We start from the raw sequence: 19,212 nt of genomic DNA, 5'->3' as shown, positions 1-19,212 counted from the left end.
TGACTTCTGTCTACATTAGGCCTGTTCAAGGGGTGAAATTTAGAAATCACATGATAAACATGAGACTGGAGTGCTTGATTGAGAACTTGCTTTTTCATTTCTTGACTATTCTGTGCACAGGGACGTGTGTCTTAAAGCCTTTAAAAGACATTTATGAGAGGATATATATAGGCTATAAAAGGGATTACCTATCAAAAATAAAAATCAGTAAATTCAGCTGACTCTCAGGGAAAAAACAAACCCTCGCCAGTTTTAAGTTGATCTTGATTCTCTTTGAAAATGAACTTGGGCAGTTCCCTAGCAGTCCAGTAATTAGGATTATGTGCTCTCACTGCCATGGTCCCGTGTTCAATCCCTGATTGGGGAATTAAGATCCCACAAGCCACATGGTGCAGCCAAAAAAAAAAAAAGGCGGTGGGGGGGGACTTGGAAAAGTTTATTTTTTTGAAATTTTAATTGTGACCTCGCTTTGTTTCCTTATGTTTCATTTCACTGAGAGAATATGGTAGAAAATAGCCTTTCTGGTTTTCCCTTTATTTTCTGGAATTGGAATGATGGTGCTTGCAAGAGTGGGGTTCCAATTTCGCACTGCATATCAGCTACTGGGTGTGGATATAGAAGGGACATCAGAACTGTACATTTGTTATTTAGCCTGAGGTAGAAGGTCTCTTGGATCCAATAATCCTAACACAGAAAGGGTCCGCCTTGCAGATGCTCTTTTCTGGTCCAGCAGCATGGTAGACAAGGCTTATCGTTTTAAAGGTAAATCCATCCTGCCTCTTCTGTGGCAAACATTCAAGACACCACTTGTGCAAGAAAGAATTCTAGCATTCTTGGTTCCCGGTACACACAGACAGACACATGCTTCTCTCAGCCTGGCTAAGAACAGACCCCCAAATGTCTAACTCCAGATTAGATTGGAGTTAGAGAAAGAAGATTGGATCTAGAGAAAGAAGTTACACTTTCTAGTCTATTCCAGTCAGCTTCCCTTGTGGCTCAGACAGTAAAGAATCTGCCTGCAATGCAGGAAACCTGGGTTTGATTCCTGGTTCGGGAATATCCCCTGGAGAAGGGAATGGCAGCCCACTCCAGTGTTCTTGCCTGGAGAGTTCCATGGACAGAGGAGCCTGGTGGGCTACAGCCCATGGGGTTGCAAAGAGTCAAACAGGACTGAGCGACCAACACACACAATATATGCCAGTATTCCTCTAGATTCCTAGGGAGCTCTGCAGTGATTTGCAGTGCTATGAAATTCAATTATTATTGTTTTAAAAAAGCAATAAACCTGTTCTTAAGCACAGTGTGCTCATCTAGTGCTCAGTACAGCCCAAACAACCTTTCCAGGTGGGTTACATTAAGTCAGCTTCACCCAAATTGTTTCTGCTGCAGGAGTCACCCCTCACCATATGTCCGTACAGCTTTTTCTTTTGAGCTCTGGAAAGTTACAGTACACTGTTTAATCCTGGTCACTACTATTTATTTTATGCTCACAGTGGGCAGACCTTTGGAAATCTGCCCTTTGCCTCTCTTTCCTCTTGTACTTCAGTTTTTTCTTTATTCTTTGTTCTGATAGTGGATATTACTTGGGGGCTTCCCTGGTGGCTCAGATGATAAAGAATCTGCTTGCAATGCAGGAGACATGGATTCTATCCCTGTGTTGGGAAGATCCCCTGGAGAAGGAAATGGCAACCCACTCCAGTATTCTTGCCTGGAGAATCCCATGGACGGAGGAGTCTGGTGGGCTACCTCCATGGGGCCGCAAAGAGCTGGACATGACTGAGTCACTTGAGATTTTCCTGGAAAAAGCAGGATTATCTAGGATTGGATCTCCACCCACCCTCAGTAACTTGAATCCCTGTGCAGTGGTGGCTAACCTGGAGCTGGCCAATGCAAATGGAATCTTGATCTCCTCACATGTTAACTTCAGAAAACTCAAAAGGAGTGCTTTTAAAAATATGTGTGCTTGTAGTATGAGAATTATTATTATATATGACCAGGTAACACTGCTAACTTTACTTGGGCTCAAATAGGCTTTCCTGTGTACATTGAAATGAAAAATTATGAGGACCCAATGGATTTGCTCTTTGTACATCTCTTCTATATTTATTCCTTACCTTTGACTTGGCTTGATCTACAGTAGAATGTTCCAGAAATTTTGCTGGGTCTAATGTCTGATTTGGTGCTAATTTATGGGTCTGCTTGGAGTGCTTCCTTGGGCTTCAGTTATATGACTGCCATAAATTTTAATTACACTAATTAGAGAGAGGTAGATGCTTAAGCTCAGTTGGATTCCTAACCCTGTTGAGCTGCATCTGTCATTAGTTTTTTTAGTGACATGGTTTGGCACCATTTTCCAACACATTTGCAGGAAATCGGTCTTATGTTAGAAAAGAATTTGCCTAATAAAGCTACTGACATTCAGCTATTTTCTTTACCTTCTTGGGGAATTGGGCTTGAGTAAAACGTGCACATTTAAACTATGACTTGTATACGCTTTCCTTTTCATGACTGTGGATTTTCTAATTGGTTTGGTGCTTGAAGAAGGTTGTTGTTGTTGTTCAGTCGCTCAGCCATGTCTGACTCTTTGTGAACCCATGGACTGTAGCACACCAGGCTTCCCTGTCCTTCACCATCTCCTGGAGCTTGTTCAAACTCACATCCATGGAATCAATGACCCCATCCAACTATCTCACCCTCTGTCTGTGGTCCCCTTCTCCTCCTGCCCTCAATCTTTCCCAGCATCAGGGTCTTTTCCAATGAGTTGGCTTTTCGCATCAGGTGGCCAAAGTGTTGGAGCTTCAGCTTCTTCCCTTGAAGAAGGCGCCTTGGCCAATCCTTTTGTCAGATTGACTAATCTCATGCTCATGTCTAGTTCAGGAGCAGCTCAGACTGGTACAGGGATATCCCACAGCCCTTAACACATGGGCCAATGCCAGTTGACTGTCAGTATCTGCAAGGAAGCACAGTGTTGAGACGGATTCTGAAGTTTGGACCCAGCGAGGACACCAGCTTTGATTCACGATGTGTGTCCTGAGCACCAAATGGGACAGTCTCAGAAGTACTCATGCCTTTCTCATTTTAGTGAGGATCATCCTATCCCTGCCTGATGGAAGCCCTAAGCTCCAAGGACAGTTTGCATTCTCCAGACCAGGCTGGGGTGCCTGAAAAGCAGTGGGTGTCACACTTTGGCAAGAAGCACCTAGGAGGGCTTGTCAAAGCCTGGGTTGCCCCACTCCATCTGCAGAGCATGGTGTTCAGCAGATCTGGGGTGGTACCTGAAGTTTGCATTTGTAATGAGCTCCCAGGTGATACTGAGGCTTACTCAGGGACCCCACTTTGAGAACCACTGTCTTGAGGCTAGAGGACTGAGTGCACCTGCCATTTTGCTACCCTCACAGCTCTCTGTGACCTCAGAGAAGTCATTGGATTTAGTTTGGGGCCCGTGTGCCAACCTCTGTCTGGCACACGGCTGGCTTCTGGTCAGGTCTGCAAATCCTTCTTTCTGCCCAGAAGCCACCCCCATCTTGAGCCACATATAAACATAAAGGGCTTAAAACATCGTGCTCCTGCTTTTAGGGATGCTCTAAAAACATGGGCCATGTCTCTTTCACTTCCTCTGCCTTCAGCACAACCTCAGGACACTAGTCTGTCTGCCCAGTGGGCCTGCGGGCCATTTGGATGCACAGGGTGGGGTAATAAGAGCTGTATTTCTGCAGCTTAAGGGGTACCCTGCATCACATCCAGGCTCACTACGACTTGACTCCCATTCTTTCATATACTTGCTGGTGTGTTCATTCTCTGTTTCACGCGTTTAGCTTTGGTTGAGTACCTGCTCTCTGCCAGGCATTTTGAATATCCTTCATGGTCAAGGCCTCCGGCACTCTTGAGGATCCCATGAGGGCTGTGATTCTCTTCTGGGTTTTCTCAAGGTGGGCTCCACACCTAGGCACACAGAGAAGGCAGGTGGCTGGAAGCATCTCTCGTGTGTCTAGCACGGTGTTCAGCTACTGATAAGGGAGGGGGTGTGGAGAAAAATGAGCTGGCTCTGTCTTGTTCCAAAACAGCACATATAGGAAGCAACGCTAGGCATGTGGGTGAATCAGGGTCTACTTTGAAACAAACATGCGTGTGTGCTCAGTTGCTTCAGTCATGTCCAACTCTGTGACCCCAGGGACTGTAGCCCGCCAGGCTCCTCTGTCCATGAGACTCTTCAGGCAAAAATACTGGAGCGGGTTGCCATGCACTCCTCCGGGGAATCTTCCCAACCCAGGGATCAAACCCAGGCCTCCCGCAATGGCAGGTGATTCTTTACCACTGAGCCACCTGGGAAGCCCTGCAACAACCATCCTTACTGTCATCCCAAATGTCATAGGGCAGGGCAGATGATGCATAAGGGCTTCCACATCAGGTTCATTCCACCTCACTTCCAGATCCCTTATTTGTGCCATGTGAGGTTGACTCAGTGCAGTCATTCCACTATTGGTCAGCGTGAGTTTCTAGAATCTGCGTGACAGTGCTGAGACTGTGTGAAGACACATGTGTTTCATCAAGTTCCTGGATCTTCCCGTGTCCCTTTCCTGCAGAGTCTCGAACATCCAGCAGCAGCTGGCCCAGCTGGAGAGCGAGTCGTGGCCGGGCCTGGCTGAGGCTGACAGGGACCGGCTGCAGCTTGTCAAGGAGAAGGAGGCCCTGCTTCAAGAACTACAGCTCATCATCCAGCAGAGGCGGCCGGCAGAGGATGTGGTGAGACTGGAGGAGGAGCGGCGGCGCCTGGAGGAGGAGATCCAGCGTGCCCGGGCCACGTCCATGCAGGGCGCCACTGAAAGGTGGGCAGGTAGCGCCGGAGGAGCGGCTGGCAAAGCCAGATTGCACGACTGCACATGGTCACTGATTCCTCTGGCAGCTACTGCCTGGTGGAAGGTGGAAGGAGCATGTACCTGCCTGTCCTCCAGGGGTGCCAGCTCTGCTCAGGGCTCCAAGACTCCTGGTCCCTGTTCACAAGTGGGAGACGGTCGAGAAGGGGATAGAGGAGGGAAGAAGACTGGGGAACCCATGACTTAGACACTGCCTGCTCCCGCTGCAGGTGCTGGGTGCCCCACCCCTGTATTTTCAGGACATTGTCCTTACCCACCCCATAGGAAAAAGTAGAGAGAAAACTACCTCCCACACTTGGGCAGTGGCTTTTTTATTTTGGGCTTGATCTTTGAATTCTGTAGATGTTAGCATTTCATATGGTTTTGCCTGGAAGCAGGGACTCTGATTTGTTTCAGGGAATTGCAGTAGATTATGGCATGCTGGGCATTTGTATCCATCTTCTAGTCTACTCTCCATCTATCTGTTCATCCACCCACACCCATCCTCCCATCTTTATGCCCATCTTCTTGTCTACTGTTGTCCATCCAAACTGCTGTTCACTCATCCATCTATCAGCCTGCCATCCTCCCACCCCTGTATCCATCAGTCCATGCAGCTACCCACCCATTGATTTATCCATCCTTCTATCCACCCATCTATCCACTCATCCATCCATCCATCTGTCCATCCATCCACTCACCCATATATCTATCTGCCTACCCACCCAGTGTATCAGGTGCTGTTCAGGGGGCTGGTGGTACATTTTCAAGCAAAACAACACACATCTCTGTTATCTTGGTATTTATGACCTGGATGTGCTTTTTAGAATTTAGTCATTCAAACCTCAGTCAGTTCGGGGGAATGAATAGTTGCATTTCTTGTTAGGAAAATATACTTGCTATCTTTGAAATCCACCAGTGGACTGTTTTCATACCTACAGGATTCTGCTTCAGGAGAAAAGAAACTGTCTCCTGATGCAGCTGGAAGAAGCCACCCGCCTCACGTCCTATCTCCAGTCCCAGTTACAAAGGTGAGTAGCTTGATTATCATCTTGTAATGATGTGGTCATGAGCTTCACAATGCCCTTTAGCTTGGTTTTCTCTCCCAGAACTAAGAACCTGAAGTGGTTGTAAACACAGGACAGAAAAGTGGATACATGATATTTTTTAAGAGGAGCTGCTCGTATCATATATGACCCAAGGACTCTGAGGAGATCACCAAGTGGGATTTCAGAATAACTCAGATTTGCCCAAGGATTTTGTAGCTCACAGCATCAGAAACCATATATTTTCATGTACATATATGCACACATACATTTTTATTTCTTTAAGGCACAAATATCTTTAAGATGTGGATGCTCAGTAATAGGTCTGGAGTTCAAGTACTTAACTGTATTGGAAAGCATAGTGTAAAGGGCTTTCTGTGTATTATTTTCTCAGTTCCCCTCCTAAGAGTGCCTTGAGGCGGGAACTGTTCTCATCACAGCACTCCCCACCCAAGAAAGTGGGTGGCTCAGAAAGGTCAAAAAGCCCTTGACCAAAAAATACCTTCAGCTAGTCTGAGTGTGAGCTGGAACTTAAACTCGGGCAAGAGTCCTGGATGTTAACCTGTGTTCTCTACTGACATGCACAGAAACAAAGGAAATAGTCACGAACTCAAGGGTGGGGATTGGATGCCTTAAACAACTCACAGGTGAGGTTGATGAGCATGAGGCAGGGTTTTGCTCCTGGAGCTTCCCAGAGGCTGGCCTTGGGTGGGGTCGAGTGGGCTCCAGCCATGGGCTCCAGGCTGCTCTTCTCTTTTCAGCCTGTCTGCCAGCACCCTGACCATGTCCTCGGGGAGCAGCCGCGGCTCCCTGGCCTCCAGCCGGGGCTCTCTGGCTTCCAGCCGGGGCTCACTGAGCTCCGTCAGTTTCACCGACATCTACGGGCTCCCACAGTACGACAAGCCTGATGCCGAGGGCGGCCCGCTCCTGCGCTTCGACCTCGTGCCCTTCGACTCCCTGGGCCGGGATGTGGGCCTGGCGGACACCGCGGGGCCCCCGGGCCTGCACAAGCCAAGGCGCTCCCTGGACACGCCGCAGTCGCTGGCCTCCCTGTCTTCGCGGTCCTCCCTATCCTCGCTGTCCCCTCCCAGCTCTCCCCTGGACACACCCTTCCTCCCGGCCTCTCGAGACTCGCCCCTGGCCCAGCTCAGTGATGGCTTTGAGGTGGCAGGCCTGGGCGCCCTGGACAGGCTGCGGGCTCAGGCTGCTGCCCTGGGGGACGAAGACCTGCCGGGCGCTGCGGCCCTGCCGCTGCATGGGTGCCCCGGAGACGGGGAAGGATCTCATGAGCGAGGACCCCAAGTGGCCACTGCTCCCACAGCTGCAGGTACCTACCGATGAGTCCCATGGGTGCCCTGGGCTGGGAGGCGAGGATCCAAGCTCATTGAGGAAGCCATGTGCAGGGAGGCCAGCTGCTCTGCTGTGGCCTCAGGGGTGCTCAGCTTAGTAGGACCTTCGATGGATGGTCCTCGATGACAGATGAGGAAGCCCGCACGCCCACTCTGCCTGCGTACTTTTGCTTTTGTCTTGTCCCTGGTCCTTGAAATGTCATGGTAACTGACAAGTTTCCATGGAAAGACTGTCATAGTCTTTCCTGGTATTTTGCTAGTTTTCAGAATGTTAGTTGTTATAAATAAAGATAAGAACCACCTGTTCCTCCACACTGGGAGCCTGATAAAGAAGTACTCGGGCCATAGTGAAGTTCCCAGGGAGTGTGCCCAGATGGAGTATTTCTGTGTGTGCCTGCCTCAGAAAAGCATGGGGGTAGCTGTCGGGCTACGGCCCCCTGGAAATCTTCTTTTGGCCCTGTAACTTCACTCTTTATCCTTTGTTCTTGTACTTGTCTACCATGGGGGAAGTGAAAAGGCATACCTGTGAGCATCAGTCCTTGCTACCAAATCGATGTCTCTGATCCTGTTCAGATCAAGAAACATGTAGCCATGAGAATTTCATCTGTCTAGTTGCTGTCAATTCAGCTTGTCAACATGTAGCCCACGTGGAAAACCAGTCTGCTGTTTCAGAGGGTATTCTGGCTGATGGATGGTGCACAAAGCCGAACCTGGGCTTCAACCCTCCCTCTCTTGACCCCATGTGCTTTTGTGAGCCAACCTCCAGTGATTTGAACCCACTTCATTTTTGGAGAAGATCAAAAACCGCCGCCCATTTAATTAACTTCCATTTGCGCGGCCAAACTGTTTTCAGACATTCCATTCAGGCAAACAGTAGATAATTTGTGGAGCACTGTGGATCTCAACCAGGAGTGTTTTTGCCCCCTAGAGGTACTTGGCTATGTCTCAAGACATTTTCAGTTGTCGTAGCTGAGGGGCTGGTGGTGGTGGTGGTACTACTGGCATTTAGTGGGTGGAGACCAGCAGCACTGCTCAACATCCTTCAGCCCACAGCATGGTCCCCACTACAAAGAATGATCCAGCCAAGGTGTCTGTAGTAACAAGACTGAGAAACCCTGGTTCTGTACTGTTAAGTGTTTTAGTAGCAAAGGAGAGAGAGAAAACGTGAGTATAAACCCAAGGTAGTGGAAATGGCTTCAAACTAGCAGCTGAGACCCAGCCCCTATTCCCTGTCCTATTGACTCATTAGCTGTGTAACCTCGAGCACATCTTTGAATGGGGCTAAGTCTCACCTTCCTTGCCCTTAAATGAGGTGATCTTTGTGAACTCTTCCACTCACCACCATTCTATTACCCATCAGTTCTTCTTTATGTATAACTGTGTTGGTTATTGGGCTTCCCTGATAGCTCAGCGGTAAACAATCTGCCTTCCAAGCAGGAGACATGGGTTCAATCCCTGGGTCAGGAAGATCCCTTGGAAGAGGAAATAGCAACCCATTCCAGTATTCTTGCCTGGGAAATCTCATGGACAGAGGAGCCTGACAGACTGCAGTCTATGGGGTCACAAAAGAGTTGGACACGACTTAGCAACTAAACAACAGCAGTGCTGGTTATTCGGTTCAGTTCAGCTGCTCAGTCATGTCCAACTCTGCAACCCTGTAGACTGCAGCACGACAGGCTTCCCTGTCCCTGTCCATCACCATCTCCCAGAGCCTGCTCAAACTCATGTCTGTTGAGTCGGTGATGCCATCCAACCATCTCATCCTCTGTTGTCCCCTTCTCCCACCTTCAATATTTCCCAGCATCAGGATCTTTTCAGATGAGTCAGTTCTTCAGATCAGGTGGCCAAAGTACTGGAGCTTCAGCTTCAGCGTCAGTCCTCCCAATGAATATTCAGTACTGATATATATATAATAGTTTCTTGTAACATTTATGTGTTTAACCAGAGATCCAGTATATTCTTAAGCAGTCCTGGAGCTTTTTGGCATCTCTTATTTCAGTGTCTTCCCCTCTGTGTTTGCAAACATACCTTTCATATCCCCATATATGTCGTTTCTATAATTCACATGTCCAGAGGAACTTTATTCACTTTGTTCTTCATTATTATAATCACAGGTTCAGTATGCCGTGTTTATTCCTGTGATTCAAAAAAGAAAATACAAAATAAGGACTGAATTGTGCATCTGTTGTTGCTTGAGCTTACTTTTCTGTGTTCCCCGCCCACTTCCGGCGGCACAGTGATCCCTAGGTTGGGAAGATCCCTGGAATAGGAAATGGCAACCGCCTCCAGTATTCTTGACTGAGACAGAGGAGACTGATGGAATGCAGTCCATGGGGTTTGCATGTGTCCAAAAAAGAGTTGGACACGACTGAGTACACACGCCCACACACCCATACCAACGTTTCTTTAAAGGTCGAGATACAAGAGTGTCAGTTTGTGTATGCAGAAAGTCCACACAAGGCCAAACATCCCTTTCGGTCCAGGATAAAGATAGGGTGGGAAAGAGAAGAGCCAACTTAATTTCTGATCCTGACTTCCTTTTCTTTTCCGCTTTGTGATGGATGTTATGATGCTTCACAGTTCTTAGACTGAGGGCTTTGCTTCTGGCATGGTCAGATACTGCTATCTGGTGGTGTACTCGTATATGACACTCTGAGTAGAACTATTCAGATTACAAATTAATTACTTACATTATAAGCACTTCACAGGTGGAGCTAGTGGTAAAGACCCCGCCTGCCAATGCAGGAGATTAGAGACATGGGTTCGATCCCTGGGTCGGGAAGATCTCCTGGAGGAGGGCATGACAGCCCACTCCAGTATTCTTGCCTGGAGAATCCCATGGACAGAGGAGCCTGGCAGGCTACAGTCCATAGGGTCACACAGAGCCAGACACGACTGAAGCAATTTAGCACACACTCAAATTACAAATACCACTTACAAACTAGAAGTATTTGACTCCATGAATGGGTCCTGATGGGTGCTCCAAGAGGGCTGGGTTGGGTAAGCAGCTTGAGGCATGGACAATAGATGACTTCTGGCCTCCCTTGATCTTTGGGAGTGCCCAAGCCTAGAGTCATCACAGCTTCATAAAGTTGGTGAGGATCTCAATACTCATTATATTAACCCCGCCCCTCATTTATGGTTCCCTGCAGTCTCCAGTCTAATAACAGTATGTGTTTAAGTTTGACTCAAGCAACCTTGAGCAAGATAAAATTTTAGTTACACAAAGTTCACAGTCACCCATTGTGTTTTAAATCAGTGTGAGGAGACTGAAGGTGGGACAGGGGAGGGGAAAATAAACGGTCATCTTCAGCAGTTTTTACATGTTTACTACAGTTTTATCTTCCCCAGATTTTAAAAGTCAAATGTGTCATGATTTTGAAATCCATTCCTATTTTCATTCCCACTGGTATTTGCTAATATAAATCCATAAATATTTTTACTTTATTCATCTGATTATTGATGTTTTTATTACATTCTTTATCCTGTTTAAAATTGTTGGCTTAACTTCTACAGTGCTTTCACTTTCTGCTTTTTTATCTCTTTTTTCATGCGGCGCGACAGAAACATTCACTGTAAGTGACCTTGGACTTGCCTTTGCCCTGCTGGTCAGGCTGTGTCACATCTTTGTTCAGTGTATTTAGGATGGTAAGGCGTGGTCAGGAAGGGCATAGCTCTTAGCTGTCCTTTAAAGTAGCTCAACAGTTACTCTTATTACTGTCGTTTCAGTGGTATTCATCTGGCTATGAAAGTCGTGTAAGAACTTTCTTAAAAGCTTGAAGTATTTCTTTCCTCCTTTCATTTCCCCCTAGACTTTAATACTTCCGTTATTTTAGTATGTCAACTGGCAGCTTTGCCCACAGTATGATTTTCCTTACAGTTTCTTACTTTTTGTCAAATGGTATTGTTGTCCTTAGGTCTCAGTGTCTGTCAGTCTGTGTTTCATGATGAAAAGTTCAGGGGCTTTAAAAATAAATGTGAAGAAGACTGTTCCTTACTTCATTGGCTGCTCCCCACTGTCCCATCGTTGCCTTGAAGCCCGAGAGCAGACAGTTGGGGTGTGTAGTGTGGGGTCTGCCATGTGCTTTTTTCTCACCCAGGGCAACAGATGACCATACTTCCTTCTTCTGTCTACTCCTGCATCCTGTTGCTCCATGAATGCACTAAGCTTATGAACACTGGGGATTAAGCCTTTCATTTCCTTTCTCTCTTCATCCATCTTCATGGCAATGAGAGAAATTTTGTCAGAGTCACGTTACCGGGTTGCCTGGAATTTGACTGGATTGTTGCATGGTGTTAACTTCCTTAAAGACGTGTAAGGCCAAGTGACGGAACTGGGAATGGAAGTAGTGAGCAGTTGTGTTTTCTGGTGTTGCATGCAGCAACCTGAGGGCTTCCATCTGCAGTTCAGACCTGGGGGCTTTGGTTTCTTACGTGGGGCAGGGATGATGAGCAGAGCTGGACTTGGGATTGGTGATCTATGATGTGAGAGTCGGTACCTCCAATCACCCTGGGACTGAGTCAGTTTTTGCCCCTGACTGAGGCCCGTAAGCTGGGTGCTGCATGCCTTTGGAAGGTCAGCTTTTGTCTGCAGTTAACATCGTGAGACCAAAGCCACAGACACCCCCATCTGTTTTGCACCCCACTGAATGTGTTTGGGTTTAATTGTTCTGTGAATGAATAATTTGGTTGAAAAGAGAGTTGGTCATTGGTGGACTGAGGGAATGCACTAAGCTTGCGATCACTGAGGATTTAGCCTTTCATTTCATTTCTCTCTTCATACATCTTCATCGCAATGAGAGAGAAACTTTGTGAGAAATTTTGTTGAGAAATTCCAAATTTTGTTGAGAAATTCCCTCAACTTAGGGGTGCGCAGATATGTAAATTTTCCATTTCTAGAGTTTAGATGCCTGAAGAAAAGTAGAGAGACCAGAGGGACCTGCATGACTAACAAGAGGCATCGTGATGCCAGAGTGAGGTTCAGTTGTGGCTTCATGGTTTAAGCCTGTGTTCTAACCACATGTACCTTTCTTGAAAGTGTGGAGGCTCCTGTGTCCATTGTCACATTCAGCAGAGGGCACTTGGTGCTGTGAGGGAAGGAGTAGAAGGACTTGATGAAATGGTTAAGGGGAGAATGTCAGTGGTTCTTGGTTAAAGTAGGTCTGAGACAAAAGTAAAGATGCTCAATGACAAGACTGTCTAATCCCAGGAGAACCTTCTGGAAACGAGTGTGTCCCCAGGACTGCTGAGGAGGATGCTGCAGTCAGGGAAGAAAGGGCCACAGAGACATTGACAAAGGCCGAGTCTGGGTTGCATCTGTATATCCTCTGACTTGAAAGTCACTACGTTTTGTTAGGGATGATTTTGATGATTTTTTTTTTAATTCTGTTTGCCAATTGTGAAGCAGTCTAGTCCACATTTCTTGTATGAAGCGTGGAGACTACCAGGCAGCATCAAAGAGGAAACACTGACCCTCCCAGCTCTCAGAGAACTCACTGTCCTTCATGCCTGGGTGATCTCTCTCTCCCTGACACTCTCTCAGAGTGCCACCATGCCCAGGGCCTTCCCACCACCTTCTGTCCTGTGTGCTCATTAAGGAGGTGAAAGGAGATTTATGGTCATTTAAAGAGCTTTTAAAGAAGTAGCTGGAAGCCCATATCTTCCAGTTTTCATTATCAGAAGGTTCTCGAGCAGAGTGTGGTTAAGCACACATCTGTGCGCATGCTGGCCTGTCTCTGCTGCTTTGTGCTTTTGTCTGTGCTGTGACCTGGCCTCCTGCACTGTCACCTCCTGAGCCCTGCCATGCCTCTTGCTTACAGCAGTGACTCTTCGAGAAGACAGCGCCCAGAGGCTGGAGCAGAGACCATGCCACATGTCCACCTGCCTGTCTGATTACTCGCTGGCCAGCGACAGCGGCGTGTTTGAACCTCCCAACAAAAGGTTAGAATCTGACCTTCTCCCCTCCCTGGGCTGACTTCCCAAAAGACAGCCCTGCCCATACGTGTCTGGCTTGACACTGTGTGTGTCTGTGGGGTGCAGCTCTTCTACTTTCTCTCCACCCAGGAGGGGACTCTTAGCATACCCAGGGAACCCCTCTGCTCCCGGGTGGTGTCTGGGGACTGGCCTGGCTCCCTGTTTCTAGGACAACTGCTCTCTCTCCAGCTCTGGGCGGGGGCAGTGAAAGGCCCAAGCCCCATAGAGCTGGAAAAGGAGAATCGGTGTGCAAGAGACACCTGCTTTTTTCTAGAAAGGATGTTTACTTGAAATGAATGTCCATATCTCTCCATCCCTCCCACTTTCCTCAGCTCAAGGAATCACTTTGCAAGGGCAGAATGATTCTGGGCTTTATTTTGTTTGAGACCTTTGATGTCATTTATTTTGCCTCGGGTATCTGTACGCATCTCATTTATTGTGTAGCATTTTAAAGGACATGGTTTTGAACTTTGTCCTAAACATCACATGTGGTCTTCAGAGGTATGCAGTTATTTTCTCAGAAATACCACTTGGTCGGCAGGCGCCCTGGGTGATGGCGTCATGGATCCTGGGGACCTGCCGTGTCCTTTCATTCACTTCAGAGCATTTATTTCAGTCCCCACTTAATAAAGCCCCTCTCACTAAGAAGCACTCCTAGCAGGAGTTTCTGCTGAGCCCACAGTAACCACATCCCCTTGGAGTAATGGCTCCTTTTCTGATTGTGTTCAGGAGTGAGGATGCTGACGAGCCTATTCGTGGAGATGCTTGCAGTAACGAGGGTCCCCAGATCCATGTTGGATTTCTGTGAGTATAGAAGACTCTTTCTCTGTGGATCGTGAAGATGATTGGGTAGATTGGGGCCTGCCCACCAACTCAGAGCTCCACCCACAGGCCTGGAGGGATGAAGGGACCTGTGTTAGCAGCTCCATTGCTGTCCCCCAATACCAAGTCACAGCGGGGACTGTCACCCTGTGGAGCCCAGGGAGCTGGGTGCTTTGCAGTGCAAAGCGTTTGAGATTCTAGTTACAGTTTCTTTCTTTTTTTTTTTTTTAATTATTTATTTATTTGACTACAACAGGTCTTCGTTGTGTGTGCAGGTTCTTTACTTGTGGCATGCAACTTCTTGGTTGCAGCATGTGGAATCTAGTTCCCTGACCAGGGATCGAACTCCAGCCTCCTGCATTGAGAGCATGGAGACTTAGCCACTGGACCACCAGGAAAGTCCCCTAGTTACAGTTTCTATCGAGGCGATAACCAGCAGTTCTCAGAGGAACAAGGCAGGATGTTCACATCCCAGCAGCTTTCTTTTGCTTACTCATGTCATCCTAGCTGAGTGTTTCTCAGTGTTGGCGCTCATGACCTTGGAGTTGGGTCGTTCTTGGTTGGGGACCAAGTGTTCAGCAGCAGCAAGATCCAATATCCCCCCTCCACCTCCACTTGCTGTGACAATAAGAAATGTTCCCAGACTTCACACCAGTCTCCTGGGAGTTGGGTGAGGGCCACTGTGGTAGTTGCACCAGAAGGATTTGTCCACCTCAGGGAGTTTGCAGTCTGTGAACTCATGTTTTATTTTCCAGGCTTGACAGGGCCAATGAGTGTCTCCTTGTAAATGTGCTCCAACTGAAGAACTTTGCTGGGCTGATGGTAAAGGAAGACTGCAAAATGTAAGCTTCCCCAGGCCCTCCTCCACACCATACCACTGGCTGACCTGTGCTGCTTGGCCGTTTGGGCAGGGGAAAAGACTATTTTAGAACCTGAATTCAGAATAAAACGCCAGGGCATGTCTGTCTGAATTATAAAAGATTGTAAGTTTTAAGAAGAGGCTGGTTTATTATTGGAAGCAGGTGGCATTCATGGAGCCAGTCTGGTTATGTGTGTGGCCATGATGAGAAAGGGCTGTGTGCCCTTCATCGGTAGCCTTTGAGCTTAAGATGTCTCTCCTGGTCACAAGGCTTGGTGGTGACACGGCCACACTCGTCTCTTGAGACCAGATGAGGTGCCTGAACTGGGAGAAGGGAATTTGAGTTGTCCCCAGCGGGAAGATGGGTGCCTGAAGGGTTGGAGGGGGCGTCCCACTTAGCCAGGTGGGAGAGCCCCCCCTGTGATGAGCGTTCAGGCCAGACAGCACCCTCCCCTTCCATGAGTCATCGTCACAGACTGGCCTCACAGAGCACTTGGAAGCAGCCTGGTTTTGGGTGGCTGAGGGTTTGCGGCATCCACTGATGCTTGAGCATCTCCTGGGTGCTGGCTTCTATGCTGGGGGTGAACAGGACAGGGACACAGCCTGGTGTGGCAGGCAGAGCTTGGAGAGGGAGCCAAGGGGCCATGGAGAGATCCAGCCAGATTTTTTCCCACAAAGATGGTGAAAGCAGAATATTCATTTGAGTCCCTCTCAAGTCCTAACCACTGACCTGGAAGTCTTCCCTTTGAGTGGGTTTTCGCCCCCTGATCTCTAGGGGCAGCAAGTTCTTTGGCCTTATTCTTAGTTGACAAAAAGAATCTTCTCCAAAAGAGTAAAACTCTGCATATGGGCAGTGAAACAAGGTGGCGTATCTGCACGCTTCTGTGGTCCACGCGTGTCCCATGCAGCTGTGTCAGTAAATGCTGCCTCCATCTGCTTTTTTCCTCCCTCTCTCGGTTGCAGACACATCCGTGTCTATCTGCCCCCGCTTGACTCCAGCACACCAAACACTTACTGCTCAAAGGCTCTGGAATTGCAAGCCCCCCTGGTATTTAATGAAGTGTTCAGAATCCCTGTGCATTCAAGCATGGTGACGTTGAAGTCTCTTCAGTTATACGTGTGCTCCGTGAACCCGCAACTGCAGGAGGAACTGCTGGTACGGCCCCTCCCTGCCCCTGCCCCCTCCCTCCCCGCCTGCCTGAGTCCCCGGTGGGACGCTGATGAATTGTGCTGCTGTCAAAGGAACTCTGTCGCAGAGAGGAGACAAAGGGGTGATAAAACCCCTTATCTTGTCAAGTGTTTTGTACTTGTGTATTATCTCAACGAATACTTGTAAAACATCTGCATAACCACTTCTGCAGTATCCCCATCTTCAGTCACAGGAACTAATGAATAGGTCTGATAAACTTGGCAGACAGAACTATAGGATGGTCAGTTACATTTGAATTTCAAATAAACTATGGATCCCTTTTAGTATAAGTATGTCCCATGAAATATTTGAGACAGAATTGATTTTTTTTAATCTGCTGTTTATTTGAAATGACGGTTCACCCAGATGCACATTATTTTATCTGGCATCCTTGGAACTGGGTGAGTCAACTATCCATCTTTACCTAGGCAGCCGGGGTGAGGCTTGGAAACCAGGCTGCTTTCTTCCCAAGGTTGGAATTTTCCCCCTTAGTCCCACTCCATCAGTGTCAGAATTAGAGAAGAATTCCACCAACCTTTCTTCAAAAATTCCTGTGAGAATCACCGGCTCTTCTAAATGACCTACCACTTCATGTTGTCCGTTTTCGGCCCTACTTTCCCTCCTAGCACTTTCTGATCAAGCTGAACCTGCAAGCAAGGAGCTGCCCCCATTAGAATTTTTGTGATGACTTTCATTTCACTGCAGCCTTTTTAGGCTTCCCTGGTGGCGCTAGTGGTAAAGAATCTGCCTGCTAATGCAGGAGACTTAAAGAAACATGAGTTCGATACCTGGGTCAGAAAGATCCCCTGGAGAAGGAAATGACAACCCACTCCAGTATTCTTGCCTGAAAACTCCCATGGACAGAGGAACCTAGAGGGCTGCAGTCCATAGGGTCACAAAGGGTCGGACACAACTGAAGTGACGTAGCATGCATGCATGCAGCCTTTGAATAGCAGTGAAAGATTGTGTGGCCTATGTGGTTAACATTAAAGGGTGACTTTATTTGATGCTCGTCGGTTGTTAAGATGTGGTCATTCAGGACCTGTTGTGCTTTTTTTTTTTTCCTTAAACACCTTGCAGGGTATTGCTCAGATTAACCTGACCGATTACGATTCGAGCGAGATGCAGCTGCGATGGTACTCAGTCCAGGTGTTCACTGGCCCAGAGCCACCCCGGCGGGAGGAGGAGCGGCCAGGAGACTGTGCCACCCAGGACCTGACACTGGCTGCTTGCAGGAAGACAGTAGGTGGCCCGGCTTTGAGACAGGCTCTTCCTGGGGACATTGTTTCTAAGAAACAGCTATGTAAACATGGACTTCCCTGGTGGCTCAGACAGTAAAGAATCTGCCAGCAGTGCAGGAGACCTGAGTTCAATCCCTGCATCAGGAAGCTCCCCTAGAGGAGAGCATGCCAACCCACTCCAGTATTCTTGCCTGGAGAATCCCAGACACAGGAGCCTGGCGGGCTCTCCAGTCCATGAAGTCACAAAGAGTTGTACACGACTGAGGGACTAGCACTTTAATAACAGAGTTTGCGGTGATAGGAATAGAAGTAGTTTTAGAACACAGTGGCTATGAAGAAGTAGGGTTTCAAGAGAAGTAATTAAAATGGACTGTAGTGATGCTTGGGCTTCCCCAATGGCTTGGTGGTAAAGCATTCATCTGCAATGCAAAAAACGTGGATTCAATCTCTGGGTTGGGAAGATCCCCTGGAGAAGGAAATGGCAACCCACTCTAGTACTCTTGCCTGGAGAATCCCATGGACAGAGAAGCCTGGCAGGCTATAGTCCATGGGGTCGCAAAGAGTCGGACACAACTGAAGTGACTTAGCACACACATGTTTGTTTCAGAGAAGACCTTGCTGACTCACCCACTGAGCAGCTCCACACGTAGTGATGCATGTGGCCGTTCAGGATAATGTTTTTTTTAATGCAGTGTGTTCTTGATCATAAGTGATGCATTGGTTGTTTTAAAATTTGAATCTTCAGAGCTCCCTAAAAAGGCCAAGTTAACTGACTTTGTGTCAACCAGGGCTGAGCTGCTTCCTACTGGAGGGCAGCTGGGGATGGCCACTGGACGGCTGCCAGCCGGCCAGGGCGGGAGGGTGCTCCCCCAGGCTTTCCTTTTCGCCACCACACACTGCTGGCCTCAGCTGCTTCTCAGTGTCATCCCTTTCGTCCTGCAGGATGCAGTGACGGTGCTGCTGGCGAGAACCACAGCGCAGCTGCAGGCAGTAGAGAGAGAGCTGGCCGAGGAGCGTGTGAAGCTGGAGTACACGGAGGAGGAGATCCTGGAGATGGAGCGCAAGGAGGAGCAGGCTGAGGCCGTGTCTGAGAGGTGAGTGTGGCCGGCAGCCCCTGAGAAAGACACAGCTCATCTTCCTGGAGTGAAGCAGCTACAGCGTTAGTTTCTGTAGAATGTGCTGGGCGACTCTTGGATATCTTTGCGCAGAAGTCGGAATTCTCATGAGGGGGTTGTATGGTTGTCTTCATGAAGGCCATACTTTGACTCCAGCTGTAGGCACAGGCTTTTCACCTTTCCTCCTATTCCTGAATTTTCTTAAAGTGGGGGGACTGTTGAAGGCTCCCTCTGCCAAGATTGGATATGATAGATCTTTAAAATTCTGTTTTTTTTTTTCTTTATTAACTGCTTTATTGGTATACAGTCTCCCTACCAGGGCTTCCCTGGTGGCTCAGACAGTAAAGAATCTGCCAGCAATGCAAGGGACCCAGGTTCATTCCCTAGGTCAGGAAGATTCCCTGGAGAAGAGAATGGCTACCCATTCCAGTATTCTTGCTTGAAGAATCCTCATGGACAGAGGAGCCTGGTGGGCTACAGTCCATAGGGTCCCAAAGAGTCAGACATGACTAAGTGCCTTTGACTTTCACATTTCAATCTCCCTACCATACAGTCACCCCTTTAAGTACACACAGTTTGGTGGATTTAATACAGGCACAAAATTATGCCCCCAAAGCCACAGGCAAGTTTAGAGCATGTTCATCCTGCCAAAAGGAAACCCCATCCCCATTAGCAGTCCTCTCAGCCCCTGGCCACTGCCCATCTCCATGCCATCTCCAAGGATTTGCTTGTTCTGGGCATTTCATGTAAATAGAATCATGTGAT

At 48.1% G+C, this 19,212-nt stretch overlaps 1 protein-coding gene across 4 annotated transcripts in view; it reads left to right on the top strand.

Moving 5' to 3' along the window:
- Nucleotides 1-19,212, top strand: part of WWC3 (WWC family member 3) — a 72,264-nt gene that overhangs the window by 40,289 nt on the left and 12,763 nt on the right. For all 4 annotated transcript variants that reach the window (XM_040266488.1, XM_040266487.1, XM_040266485.1 and 1 more), the window contains 9 exons: nucleotides 4,584-4,826; nucleotides 5,795-5,884; nucleotides 6,661-7,226; nucleotides 13,068-13,188; nucleotides 13,951-14,025; nucleotides 14,799-14,885; nucleotides 15,866-16,058; nucleotides 17,172-17,333; nucleotides 18,275-18,426. In XM_040266488.1, the coding sequence (XP_040122422.1) occupies nucleotides 4,584-4,826; nucleotides 5,795-5,884; nucleotides 6,661-7,226; nucleotides 13,068-13,188; nucleotides 13,951-14,025; nucleotides 14,799-14,885; nucleotides 15,866-16,058; nucleotides 17,172-17,333; nucleotides 18,275-18,426 (1,689 nt within the window). The remainder of the gene's footprint in view (nucleotides 1-4,583; nucleotides 4,827-5,794; nucleotides 5,885-6,660; nucleotides 7,227-13,067; nucleotides 13,189-13,950; nucleotides 14,026-14,798; nucleotides 14,886-15,865; nucleotides 16,059-17,171; nucleotides 17,334-18,274; nucleotides 18,427-19,212) is intronic.

This window comes from Oryx dammah, unplaced genomic scaffold (genome assembly GCF_014754425.2).
Source record: "Oryx dammah isolate SB20612 unplaced genomic scaffold, SCBI_Odam_1.1 HiC_scaffold_23, whole genome shotgun sequence".
Taxonomy (NCBI): Eukaryota; Metazoa; Chordata; class Mammalia; order Artiodactyla; family Bovidae; genus Oryx; species Oryx dammah.
This window is presented reverse-complemented; position numbering and strand designations above follow the sequence as displayed.